The sequence below is a fragment of the Mus musculus genome, chromosome 1 (assembly GCF_000001635.26).
Source record: "Mus musculus strain C57BL/6J chromosome 1, GRCm38.p6 C57BL/6J".
NCBI lineage: Eukaryota > Metazoa > Chordata > Mammalia > Rodentia > Muridae > Mus > Mus musculus.
The window spans coordinates 178,073,468-178,088,095 of record NC_000067.6 but is presented as its reverse complement, the minus strand read 5'-3'; the positions used below and the strand labels follow the sequence as shown (position 1 = coordinate 178,088,095).

Genomic DNA, 14,628 nt, shown 5'->3' with positions numbered 1-14,628 from the left:
GGTACCTTTGGGATAGCATTGAAAATGTAAACGAGGAAAATACCTAATAAAAAAAAGAAAAAAAACCAGATCACATACTTTCAACATTAAACAGCACAAAATATAAATTATCATTCTACATGGGGAGAAATAGTGAGGGAGTACTTGAGCAAAACAAGATAAAAACTAGCTGGGAAAACTCCAAATCCTCCATATCTCCATAGCTGAGGTCAAAGAGCTCTTAAGTATTTTAACTCCCTCCAGCTATGTCAAGTGGAACACTCTTCTGTCTTGGGCTGGTTCCACTTCCTGTATGCAGCAGCTGTCCTTTGCCCAATAACCCTGGCATCTCCAAAGTCTTGGGGTCTCTAACAACAATCCAGGCCTCACCCTTACAGTTTCATGCAAGTGACTCTCTAGGCCTCCTTGCAGGGACATCCTTGACACATGTCTGGCCTCAGCAGCTTTCATTAACTATGGACGGAGACTCTAAAATCCATTTCCTATATCCTTGACCCTAAATCAAGAACCACACACATAAGCTGCCAAGCTCCGCTGCTTCGTAGGGCTAGAACACGGCTTCTAAATCCAACCATATCTGTATTACCTTTCTATTGTTGCTGGTTTCTCTTTCACTAAATTTCTTTAATTTCTTTTCGAAGATGGAAGCTTGGCTGGGTGGGGTCTTAGCCTAAGGTCTCCATTATTCCAATTAGCGTGATGCTCTCTTTAATATTTTTGCCTCCTTGAACACTGGATTTAAGCTCAATTACACTTCCTGGTGTTCCTTCCCTTCTCAAACGATACATTTTGTATTTTTCCTTGCACAGCTTGCTCTTTTTCATTATATATCTGCATAAGACTTACCAGTAATAACCACATGACAGGAGTTAATGCTAGGGTATCTCAAAAACTCCTCTGCCAACACCATTAATTTAAAACTCCTCCATTTATCCCCAGGCAGAATTTTCAGGAAGGGACAAGAGGCATCCACAAACTTCACCAAATAGTACAAGAGTGGTCTCTTGGCCACTTACTAGTATTTGTCTCCTCTCAAATATCTTGAGCAAGGCCATCATAACCTACATTGGTCTCAGCACCCCTGCCTTTTACATTCCTAACAATTGTGGCTTGTTAAGCCCAGCTTAAAACATTCAAATGCTTCTCTAGTCCAAAGTGCAGTCCCAAAGTGTACGTTTTCCAACAAACAGCATCTTCATGCCTATCACAGTACAACTCAACTCCCTGGTACCTACTTCTTCCTTGGTCACTGTTCTGTTTCTGTGAAGACACACCACAACAAGGACAACTCTTGTAAAAGACAGCATTTAGTTGGGGCTTCCTTACAGTTTCAGGTGTTTACTCCATTTTCATCACAGGGAGCATGGTTGCTCATAGGCAGACATGATGCTGAAGCAGTTGCTGAGTGCTCTACATCCAGAGTCCCAGAGGCAGCAGGAAGAGAGACACTGGGCCTGTGGTGGGCTTTTGAAACCTTAAAGCTTACCTCCAGTGACACAGTTCTAACAAGGCAACACCTATTCCAACATGGGCACATCTCCTAATTTTTCTCAAGTAGTGCCACTCCCTGATGACTAAGCATTCAAATGTATAATCCTATGAGGACCATTCTTACACAAACTCCACAGCCACTAAATATCAACACAGGCACTTACCAGCCCATCTTGATTCATCATACAAAAGATAGACTTGAGCAATTCGGAGTGCCAACGTGTAGAAAAAAAGGGTTGTGTTAGTTAGGGTTTCCATTGCTGTGAAAAGACGCCATGACCAGGACAACTCTTTTTTTTTTTTTTTTTCCATTTTTTATTAGGTATTTCGCTCATTTACATTTGCAATGCAATACCAAAAGTCCCCCATAGCCACCCACCCCCTCTCCCCTACCCACCCACTCCCCTTTTATGGCCCTGGCGTTCCCCTGTACTGGGGCATATAAAGTTTGCGTGTCCAATGGGCCTCTCTTTCCAGTGATGGCCGACTAGGCCATCTTTTGATGCATATGCAGCTAGAGTCAAGAGCTCCGGGGTACTGGTTAGTTCATAATGTTGTTCCACCTATAGGGTTGCAGATCCCTTTAGCTTCTTTGGTACTTTCTCTAGCTCCTTCATTGGGGGCCATGTGATCCATCCAATAGCCGACTGTGAGCATCCACTTCTATGTTTGCTAGGCCCAGGCATACTCTGACAAGAGACAGCTATATCAGGGTCCTTTCAGCATAATCTTGCTAGTGTATGCAATGGTGTCAGCATTTGGAAGCTGATTATGGGATGGATCCCCGGATATGCTAGTGTCTACATGGTCCATCCTTTTATCTCAGCTCCAAACTTTGTCTCTGTAACTCCTTCCAAGGGTGTTTTGTTCCCTCTTCTAAGGAGGGGCATAGTGTTCACACTTCAGTCTTCATTTTTCTTGAGTTTCATGTGTTTAGGAAATTGTATCTTATATCTTGGGTATCTTAGGTTTTGGGCTAATATCCACTTATCAGTGAGTACATATTGTGTGAGTTCCTTTGTGAATGTGTTACCTCACTCAGGATGATGCCCTCCAGGTCGATCCATTTGGCTAGGAATTTCATAAATTCATTCTTTTTAATAGCTGAGTAGTACTCCATTGTGTAGATGTACCACATTTTCTGTATCCATTCCTCTGTTGAGGGGCATCTGGGTTCCTTCCAGCTTCTGGCTATTATAAATAAGGCTGCTATGAACATAGTGGAGCATGTGTCCTTCTTACCAGTTGGGGCATCTTCTGGATATATGCCCAGGAGAGGTATTGCTGGATCCTCCGGTAGTACTATATCCAGTTTTCTGAGGAACCGCCAGACTGATTTCCATAGTGGTTGTACAAGCCTGCAATCCCACCAACAATGGAGGAGTGTTCCTCTTTCTCCACATCCACGCCAGCATCTGCTGTCACCTGAATTTTTGATCTTAGCCATTCTGACTGGTGTGAGGTGGAATCTCAGGGTTGTTTTGATTTGCATTTCCCTGATGATTAAGGATGTTGAGCATTTTTTCAGGTGCTTCTCTGCCATTCGGTATTCCTCAGGTGAGAATTCTTTGTTCAGTTCTGAGCCCCATTTTTTAATGGGGTTATTTGATTTTCTGAAGTCCACCTTCTTGAGTTCTTTATATATGTTGGATATTAGTCCCCTATCTGATTTAGGATAGGTAAAGATCCTTTCCCAATCTGTTGGTGGTCTTTTTGTCTTATTGACGGTGTCTTTTGCCTTGCAGAAACTTTGGAGTTTCATTAGGTCCCATTTGTCAATTCTCGATCTTACAGAGCAAGCCATTGCTGTTCTGTTCAGGAATTTTTCCCCTGTACCCATATCTTCAAGGCTTTTCCCCACTTTCTCCTCTATAAGTTTCAGTGTCTCTGGTTTTATGTGAAGTTCCTTGATCCACTTAGATTTGACCTTAGTACAAGGAGATAAGTATGGATCGATTCGCATTCTTCTACATGATAACAACCAGTTGTGACAGCACCATTTGTTGAAAATGCTGTCTTTCTTCCACTGGATGGTTTTAGCTCCCTTGTCAAAGATCAAGTGACCATAGGTGTGTGGGTTCATTTCTGGGTCTTCAATTCTATTCCATTGGTCTACTTGTCTGTCTCTATACCAGTACCATGCAGTTTTTATCACAATTGCCCTGTAGTAAAGCTTTAGGTCAGGCATGGTGATTCCACCAGAGGTTCTTTTATCCTTGAGAAGAGTTTTTACTATCCTAGGTTTTTTGTTATTCCAGATGAATTTGCAAATTGCTCCTTCTAATTCGTTGAAGAATTGAGTTGGAATTTTGATGGGGATTGCATTGAATCTGTAGATTGCTTTTGGCAAGATAGCCATTTTTACAATGTTGATCCTGCCAATCCATGAGCATGGGAGATCTTTCCATCTTCTGAGATCTTCTTTAATTTCTTTCTTCAGAGACTTGAAGTTTTTATCATACAGATCTTTTACTTCCTTAGTTAGAGTCACGCCGAGATATTTTATATTATTTGTGACTATTGAGAAGGGTGTTGTTTCCCTAATTTCTTTCTCAGCCTGTTTATTCTTTGTATAGAGAAAGGCCATTGACTTGTTTGAGTTAATTTTATATCCAGCTACTTCACCAAAGCTGTTTATCAGGTTTAGGAGTTCTCTGGTGGAATTTTTAGGGTCACTTATATATACTATCATATCACCTGCAAAAAGTGATATTTTGACTTCCTCTTTTCCAATTTGTATCCCCTTGATCTCCTTTTGTTGTCGAATTGCTCTGGCTAATACTTCAAGTACCATGTTGAAAAGGTAGGGAGAAAGTGGGCAGCCTTGTCTAGTCCCTGATTTTAGTGGGATTGCTTCCAGCTTCTCTCCATTTACTTTGATGTTGGCTACTGGTTTGCTGTAGATTGCTTTTATTATGTTTAGGTATGGGCCTTGAATTCCTGATCTTTCCAAAACTTTTATCATGAATGGGTGTTGGATCTTGTCAAATGCTTTTTCTGCATCTAACGAGATGATCATGTGGTTTTTGTCTTTGAGTTTGTTTATATAATGGATTACATTGATGGATTTTCGTTTATTAAACCATCCCTGCATCCCTGGAATAAAACCTACTTGGTCAGGATGGATGATTTCTTTAATGTGTTCTTGGATTCGGTTAGCGAGAATTTTATTAAGGATTTTTGCATCGATATTCATAAGAGAAATTGGTCTGAAGTTCTCTATCTTTGTTGGATCTTTCTGTGGTTTAGGTATCAGAGTAATAGTGGCTTCATAAAATGAGTTGGGTAGAGTACCTTCTACTTCTTTTTTTTTTTTTTTTTTCCATTTTTTATTAGGTATTTAACTCATTTACATTTCCAATGCTATACCAAAAGTCCCCCATATCCACCCGCCCCCACTCCCCTGCCCACCCACTCCCCCTTTTTGGCCCTGGAATTCCCCTGTACTGGGGCATATAAAGTTTGCAAGTCCAATGGGCCTCTCTTTCCAGTGATGGCCGACTAGGCCATCTTTTGATATATATGCAGCTAGAGTCAAGAGCTCCGGGGTACTGGTTAGCTCATAATGTTGTTCCACCTATAGGGTTGCAGATCCCTTTAGCTCCTTGGCTACTTTCTCTAGCTCCTCCATTGGGAGCCCTATGATCCATCCATTAGCTGACTGTGAGCATCCACTTCTGTGTTTGCTGGGCCCCGGCATAGTCTCACAAGAGACAGCTACATCTGCGTCCTTTCAATAAAATCTTGCTAGTGTATGCAATGGTGTCAGCGTTTGGATGCTGATTATGGGGTGGATCCCTGGCTATGGCAGTCTCTACATGGTCCATCCTTTCATCTCAGCTCCAAACTCCGTCTCTGTAACTCCTTCCATGGGTGTTTTGTTCCCAAATCTAAGGAGGGGCATAGTGTCCACACTTCAGTCTTCATTCTCCTTGAGTTTCATGTGTTTAGCAAATTATATCTTATATCTTGGGTATCCTAGGTTTGGGGCTAATATCCACTTATCAGTGAATACATATTGTGTGAGTTTCTTTGTGAATGTGTTACCTCACTCAGGATGATGCCCTCCAGGTCCATCCATTTGGCTAGGAATTTCATAAATTCATTCTTTTTAATAGCTGAGTAGTACTCCATTGTGTAGATGTACCACATTTTCTGTATCCATTCCTCTGTTGAGGGGCATCTAGGTTCTTTCCAGCTTCTGGCTATTATAAATAAGGCTGCTATGAACATAGTGGAGCATGTGTCCTTCTTACCTGTTGGGGCATCTTCTGGATATATGCCCAGGAGAGGTATTGCTGGATCCTCCGGTAGTACTATGTCCAGTTTTCTGAGGAACCGCCAGACTGATTTCCAGAGTGGTTGTACAAGCCTGCACTCCCACCAACAATGGAGGAGTGTTCCTCTTTCTCCACATCCTCGCCAGCATCTGCTGTCACCTGAATTTTTGATCTTAGCCATTCTGACTGGTGTGAGGTGGAATCTCAGGGTTGTTTTGATTTGCATTTCCCTGATGATTAAGGATGTTGAACATTTTTTCAAGTGCTTCTCTGCCATTCGGTATTCCTCAGGTGAGAATTCTTTGTTCAGTTCTGAGCCCCATTTTTTAATGGGGTTATTTGATTTTCTGAAGTCCACCTTCTTGAGTTCTTTATATATGTTGGATATTAGTCCCCTATCTGATTTAGGATAGGTAAAGATCCTTTCCCAATCTGTTGGTGGTCTTTTTGTCTTATTGACGGTGTCTTTTGCCTTGCAGAAACTTTGGAGTTTCATTAGGTCCCATTTGTCGATTCTCGATCTTACAGCACAAGCCATTGCTGTTCTGTTCAGGAATTTTTCCCCTGTGCCCATATCTTCAAGGCTTTTCCCCACTTTCTCCTCTATAAGTTTCAGTGTCTCTGGTTTTATGTGAAGTTCCTTGATCCACTTAGATTTGACCTTAGTACAAGGAGATAAGTATGGATCGATTCGCATTCTTCTACACGATAACAACCAGTTGTGCCAGCACCAATTGTTGAAAATGCTGTCTTTCTTCCACTGGATGGTTTTAGCTCCCTTGTCGAAGATCAAGTGACCATAGGTGTGTGGGTTCATTTCTGGATCTTCAATTCTATTCCATTGGTCTACTTGTCTGTCTCTATACCAGTACCATGCAGTTTTTATCACAATTGCTCTGTAGTAAAGCTTTAGGTCTGGCATGGTGATTCCGCCAGAAGTTCTTTTATCCTTGAGAAGACTTTTTGCTATCCTAGGTTTTTTGTTATTCCAGACAAATTTGCAAATTGCTCCTTCCAATTCGTTGAAGAATTGAGTTGGAATTTTGATGGGGATTGCATTGAATCTGTAGATTGCTTTTGGCAAGATAGCCATTTTTACAATGTTGATCCTGCCAATCCATGAGCATGGGAGATCTTTCCATCTTCTGAGATCTTCTTTAATTTCTTTCTTCAGAGATTTGAAGTTTTTATCATACAGATCTTTCACCTCCTTAGTTAGAGTCACGCCAAGATATTTTATATTATTTGTGACTATTGAGAAGGGTGTTGTTTCCCTAATTTCTTTCTCAGCCTGTTTATTCTTTGTATAGAGAAAGGCCATTGACTTGCTTGAGTTAATTTTATATCCAGCTACTTCACCGAAGCTTTTTATCAGGTTTAGGAGTTCTCTGGTAGAATTTTTAGGGTCACTTATATATACTATCATATCATCTGCAAAAAGTGATATTTTGACTTCCTCTTTTCCAATTTGTATCCCCTTGATCTCCTTTCGTTGTCGAATTGCTCTGGCTAATACTTCAAGTACTATGTTGAAAAGGTAGGGAGAAAGTGGGCAGCCTTGTCTAGTCCCTGATTTTAGTGGGATTGCTTCCAGCTTCTCTCCATTTACTTTGATGTTGGCTACTGGTTTGCTGTAGATTGCTTTTATCATGTTTAGGTATGGGCCTTGAATTCCTGATCTTTCCAAAACTTTTATCATGAATGGGTGTTGGATCTTGTCAAATGCTTTTTCTGCATCTAACGAGATGATCATGTGGTTTTTGTCTTTGAGTTTGTTTATATAATGGATTACATTGATGGATTTTCGTTTATTAAACCATCCCTGCATCCCTGGAATAAAACCTACTTGGTCAGGATGGATGATTTCTTTAATGTGTTCTTGGATTCGGTTAGTGAGAATTTTATTAAGGATTTTTGCATCGATATTCATAAGAGAAATTGGTCTGAAGTTCTCTATCTTTGTTGGATCTTTCTGTGGTTTAGGTATCAGAGTAATAGTGGCTTCATAAAATGAGTTGGGTAGAGTACCTTCTACTTCTATCTTGTGAAATAGTTTGTGCAGAACTGGAATTAGATCTTCTTTGAAGGTCTGATAGAACTCTGCACTAAACCCATAGACTAACAGACTGGCTACACAAACAGGACCCAACATTCTGCTGCTTACAGGAAACCCATCTCAAGGAAAAGGACAGACACTATCTCAGAGTGAAAGGCTGGAAAACAATTTTCCAAGCAAATGATCTGAAAAAACAAGCTGTAGTAGCCATTCTAATATCGAATAAAATTGACTTCCAACCCAAAGTTATAAAAAAAAGACAAGGAGGGACACTTTATACTCATCAAAGGTAAAATCCTCCAAGAGGAACTCTCAATTCTGAATATCTATGCTCCAAATGAAAGGGCAGCCACATAAATTAAAGATACTTTAGTAAAGCTCAAAGCACACATTGCACCTCACACAATAATAGTGGGAGACCTCAACACACCACTTTCATCAATGGACAGATCGTGGAAACAGGACAACTCTTAAAAGGGACAACATTTAATTAGGGCTGGTTTACACATTTCAGAGGGTGTAGTCCATTATCATCATAGCACTAAGGCAGTGCTCAGGTGGGCACAGTGCTGGAGAAAGAGTAGAAAGTTCTACCTCTTCCTCCAAACAAAGCCAGGGACAGACTGGCTCCCACACAGTTAGGAGGAGGGTCTCACTGGACACCCCTACACTGACACACTTCCTCCAACAAGGCCACAGCTCCTAAATAGTGCCACTCCCTGGACCAAGCTTATTCAAACCACTGCAAGGGTTAAAATCAGACCTAGGCAAACCAATGTTGAAAATATGTCAAGGGGGATGCATAGGTCTAATGAACGGGTTCCAGAGAATGGCAGCATTGTGCTGTGACCCATCACATGTAATAAGTACACAAATCTACACTGATGTAAACAAAGCAGTGAGCAAATAAATAGGTCAGAGTAACACGGAAATCTTCCACACAGAAAAAAGCTTTACAAAATTATATTATATAAACTGCTTTTAGAACTTGAGTGTGGGCTGGAGAGATGGCTCAGAAGTTAAGAGCACTGACTGCTTTTTTAGAGGATCTAGATTCAGTTCCCAGGATCCACATGGCAGCTCACCACTGTCTGTAACTCCAGTTCCAGGGCATCTATCTGACACCATCACACAGACATATACGCAGGAAAAACACATTTAAAAAAAACAAAAAAGTAAGTGGAGTGTGAACACAAGAAATGGCTTCATGGATAAAGGAACTTGCCCCCTAAACCTGATGACCTGAGTTTAATCCCTGGGACACAGATGATAGACAAGAAATTGTCCTCTGATGGCCACATGTGAGCTGTGCCTAGCATTGCATACACACACACACACACACACACACATTGCTAGGCCACAATGAAAGGACAGACCCTCAGCGTGATATGTTGGCAAATGCTCTGTACCTTTGTGGTATTTCTCCTTGAGACATCTAACTCCAGTCTCATGAGAAAAATCTGTTTATTGACATTCTGCAAAATATGTGCCTGGGAATCTTCAAACTTGTCCAAGTCACAGAAAACATGTAGCAACTTACAACTTGGAAACTGGACAACCAAATGTAAAGTGCTACCACAATAGGATTAGCAAACACAGGAGAAAGGATTGGAGAAAACTGAGGTAAGACAATATACGCCTTAGGATCAATGTATCCATAGTTCCTAACTGGTGACCAATATTCAAGTATAAGATAATAAAAGAGGAACCATCTCAGCAATAATAGTGTAAATGTAAACTATTTTAAAAGTAAAACTTATTTAACAAATTAATGGAAGGTAAGAAAATAATATAAGCCTTGCATTTTTAACTCTCCAAAGTTTCACATTAAGTGCCTGTATTTTAAGGGCAGACAAATAGTTAGATATTTTCATATTTCCATCTTACTTGTTAACCAAGAAACAAAAACATACCCCACTAGTTTTCTATTTTAATATGGATACCATGCTCATTTAGAACACAAATATGAATACAGTTTTAAATAGTAGGAAGCTTTGAATGTGAAATAGGAGTTTTGTTAAACAACCAAATTAAGAGATAACTGGGCCAATGAATGACTTCGACAGGATCAGAAAAAGCTAAGGACCGATGCCTGGGGCCATTCAAAATAAACCTCTGTAGCCTGGCAACCAAAGTTCAATCCCTGGAATTCAAATACAGGAGTAAGGAGAAAGAGGACCAAGTGCACTAAGCTGTCTCCAGGCCTCTACACACATACCCTGGCATGCCTCCACCCCAACATATCTTGTGTATACACACTCACACATCCTACATCAGAGAGTTCCTGACAAGTCACTAAGGTAGCAACAGGCTCATGAGAGCAACTATCTACACTGATATTTCTCTGTTAACATTGAAACAGAATGCAGAACTCAAATCTTCAAAGCAGTAAATTTGTAATGAATATAAGAAAGGACTGGCTTATTTGCTGTTTTACCCTAGCTATGTTTTGGAGGCATGGCTTCAATGGAGATACTCGCAGGACATCCTTAAAGCACACAAAGGATCCATCTCTTCACCAATGATCAGAAGAATGCTCAGTGGAGAGGTATATAATTGCAGAGATCAAGAGCAGTTCAAAATACCTATGATGACTAAATGGAACAAAGGGACAAAGGGGTTTTACACTGGCTTCAGTAAACTTAAAATACTATCAATTGATTATAGCGTAAACTCAGTCCTCAGAAAAAGACTGGCAGCCTGTGTGCTCCAAGGAATTATGATATTGGTACTTACCAGTGAAGGTTTCTTTGCGGTCCATATCAGCTCTTCAGTGCTGGCACTTTCTGGATCATACACCCATATGGTGACAATCTATAAGAGAAAATATGAAAGGAACAAATTGAACTCTGTGGATTATAAGAGAGAGGAAGAGAGGGAGGGATGGACAGAGGGGGAGAGAACTAAGTTGGGGGTGTGTGGGCTAGAGGGTAAATCTTGGAGTAGTTAAAGGATGGATAAGATTGAGTGCAAACAAAATATATTTATGTATATATAATTATCAGAGAATTAAAAATACTTGAATAAAATGTAATCACATTCCTCCAGTTTTATACTAATTTCCTTTTTTTCATAGCAAAAACCACTCAAAATACTCCTTTCATTATTGGTACTGGAGCAATTAAGTGGTTAAGAGTACTGGATTTTCAGAGGGACTTGGGTTCAATTCCCAGCACCTACATGGTGGCTCACAACTATCTGTAACTTCAGTTCCCAAGGATCCAATGTCCTTTCCTGCCTCTACAGGAGCCAGGCATGGAAATGGTACCTGGCAATTCAAGATTCATATAGGTAAAATATGCATACTAGTAAAATAGAAATGAAAAAATTTTCATTATTTTCTATTTTAAAACACCAAAGCAGTGTTTGTAGTTTTAAAAACTGGAACAATGCTGTCTTAGCTAGGGTTTTACTTATGTTGACAGACACCATGACCAACGCAAGTCTTTAAAGGACAACATGTAATTGGGGCTGGCTTATGAGTTCAGAGGTTGAGTACATTATCATCAAGGTGGGAACATGGCAACATCTAGGCAAGTATGATACATGCAGAGCTGAGAGTTCTATATCTTCATCTGAAGGCTGCTAGGAGAATACTGACTTCCAGGATGCTAGGGTGAGGATCTTAAGCTCACACCCACAGTGACACACCTATTCCAACAAGGCCACACCTCCTAATAGTGCCACTCACTGGGCCAAGCATAAACAAAGCATCATATGCCACTCCCAGGCTCTCATAGGTCTGTTCAAAATTTTTTCATTTCTATTTTGAACAAAATTTGGGACCATACCTAAATATAACACAATGCAAAATATTTAGTCCAATTTCCAAAGGCTGCATAGCCTATAGCAGTCTCAACAATGTTAAAAGTCCAAAGTTCAAGGTCTCTTCTAAGATTCATCCAATCATTTAACTGTAATCCCCAAAGCAAGACAGGAAACAAAATAGACTAATTCTAAACTCTGGGTTATGTCAAAGCAGTTTTCAGATCTACAACTCCTTTTTCATCTTTGTTACCTGCCACAAAGTGCTTTTTCCTAGGCTGGTTCCACTGTTAGCAGCATTCCTATGGCTCTGGTATGTCGAAAATCTTGGGGTCTCCAAGGCAGCTACGATGTTACAGCTTTTGTTTCAAAGTCTGGGATCCACATATGATCTTCTGGGCTCCTCTAAAGGGCTGGCGCCACTTCTCCAGCTCTGCCCGCTGTATCACTCTAAGCTCAGGTTGATCCACTCCACTGCCACTGCTGTTCTTTGTGATCCACCCAAGATACTGGCATATCTAATACACTGGGTTCTTCTGCTGCAACTAGGCTTCACCAATAGACTCTCATAGGCTTTCTTCATGATACCAAGCTTCAACTCCTTTGGATGACCCCTTCAGTCCTGGGCCATCAACTACAACTGAGGCTGCACCTTCAACAACAGCCTTGCATGGCCTCTCACAGTGCCAATCCTCAGCTGCTCTTCATGACCCCTTCATGCCTTCAAAACCAGTACCTCCTGGGTGATCCTTACACATTACCAAGTACAGCTGCTGCAGGAGGTACAACCTAGGCTATCTCTGGAACACAGCTTCTTTGTGCTCTCAGAAAACACTTCCCAAAAGATTTCACCTCAGTGATGCTGGTCTCTTCTTAACCACCGCTAAATTCTTAGCTCTAGCTAAACAGCAGCAACTGTCCCAGGAGTCCCTTCTATTTTTCACTCTAAATCCAGAGCCACTTGGTCAAGGCTGCCAAGTTCTGCTGCTTGCTAGGGCTAGAACATGGCCCCCTTGTTCTAGTACATTATTACCAGTTCTCTGTTTTTCAACTCCTCCTCTGTCCTGGAACTTGCTCAACGTAGATCAATGTTGAACTCAGAGATCTGCATGCCTGTCTCCTAAACACTGGGATTAAAGGTGTGATCCACCAACCCAGGATTTAACTTTTTCTTCACCTAGAACTTGGCTCTGTCCCAGACTGGCCTTGAATTCAGAGATCTGTTTGGTTTTATCTCCTGGGATAAAGGCTTGTACTACCATGACCAATACTAGACGTAGCTGGGTAGGATCTGTTCCCCAAGTTCCAAGCTCTTAATCTGCTATCTCCTAGAATATAGGTTTTGGCTCCATTTCCCTTCCTGGTGCCCCTTTAACACTCAAACCATATATTTTATATCTTTCCTTTCTAAGCTTGCTATGCTTGTTCAAAATGCTCTTCATGAGACTTAACCAGAGAACAAAATCTCTACTGGAATTTTTTGAGACTTCCTTTTTCAATCTGAATCTCATCACCTTAGCCTCAGGGCAAAGGGCAAAAAATAGCCACATTCTTCACCAAAACACCACAGAACAGTTTCTAGGCCACATGTTGAAATTCTCCACTGAAACCTCTTGGGCCAGGTCCACACAATTCAAATCACTTCAGTAACAAACTCTTCCATAGTCCTACTAGGATAGCCCATTAAGCCCCATCTAAAGCAGTCCACTGCTTTCCAAATCCTAAGTCCCAAAACCCACATTCTTCCAAAGAAAAGCCTTGTCATTACTATCAGAACAATATCCCCAGTGCCTGGTACCAACTTCTGCTAGTGGAAAACTGACTTCCAGGCTGCTAGAGTGAGGGTCTTAAGCCCATGACCACAGTGACATGCCTACTCCATCAAGACCACACTCCTAATAGTGCCACTCACTGGGTCAAGCACATACAAACCATCACAAATACAAAGACCCATCACGTGTTCAAAAAATTCTTTTTATACCTTGAAGGAACTGATGACGACATTCTGTATTAATGATCATGCATTAATACAGAATGCATAATACACACACACACACACACACAAAGTCCCTCTCTTTTCTAGCATCCAGTTCCCATGAGTACACAGGTATCTGACTAGTGATTACCTCTGTGACTGTAAATTCTGAAAACCTTTGTATAAATCAGTAAAGATAACATCTTTCCTCCTTTTGATGCAAACACATGCTTTGTAATATTCCTTCAAATGTTTCTTTATATCTGTAAACCAGCATGACTGTTTTCCTACACACTTCCATATGTTTTTTAACAGAAAATGAAATCAGTTCCCATAAATCTTTTGTAACTTATTCTTAGTATCTGACATACAGGGTACTTCAATAGAATCAGATACAATTGGTGGTTTATTGTTTTGTTTTGTTTTGTTTTGTTTCTATACAGGGTTTCTGTTTTCTTATTTTTTTCCTGAATAGTTTATTTATACAGTCAAAAGCAAATTATATATTTTTAAACGTATTTTTTTCAAGACTTTATTGGCTACCATCATACACATCAGAAGAGGGCATCAGACCACATTACAGATGATTGAGAGCCACCATGTGGTTGCTGGGAATTGAACTCAGGATCTCTGGAAGAGCAGTCAGGATGCTCTTAACCGCTAAACCATCTCTCCAGGCCTCAACAATTAATACAACAACAACAACAACAACAACAACAACAACGACCACACACACACACAAAAAGTCCCTCTCTTTTCTAGCATCCAGTTCCCATGAGTCCACAGGTATCTGACTAGTGATTACCTCTGTGACTAAATTCTGAAAACCTTTCTATAGAATCAGTAAAGATAACATCTTTCCTCCTTTTGATGCAAACACATGCTTTGTAATATTCCTTCAAAATCCAGCCAATCTGGTCTAGGCAGGGTCTGGGTGACAATGCTAACTGGGACACTTGATTCTGGGGATCAAACCCAGGTCACCGAGGTGTGAAGCAACTCCCCACCTCACCCCCACAACACACACACACACACACACACACACACACACACACACACAC

At 40.8% G+C, this 14,628-nt stretch overlaps 1 protein-coding gene across 13 annotated transcripts in view; it reads right to left on the bottom strand.

The window, feature by feature from the left end:
* Positions 1–14,628, bottom strand: part of Catspere2 (cation channel sperm associated auxiliary subunit epsilon 2) — a 189,553-nt gene that overhangs the window by 84,612 nt on the left and 90,313 nt on the right. For 12 of the 13 annotated variants that reach the window (NR_160909.1, NR_155538.1, XM_030255583.1 and 9 more), the window contains one exon: positions 10,564–10,641. Coding sequence is in view for 1 of the 13 variants with exons in the window: in NM_001368822.1 (NP_001355751.1) it covers positions 10,564–10,641 (78 nt within the window). In the remaining 12 variants the exon portion in view is untranslated. Of the gene's footprint in view, positions 1–10,227; positions 10,422–10,563; positions 10,642–14,628 lie in introns of those variants that run through there. The other variant, XR_001785174.1, reaches the window with a different exon arrangement.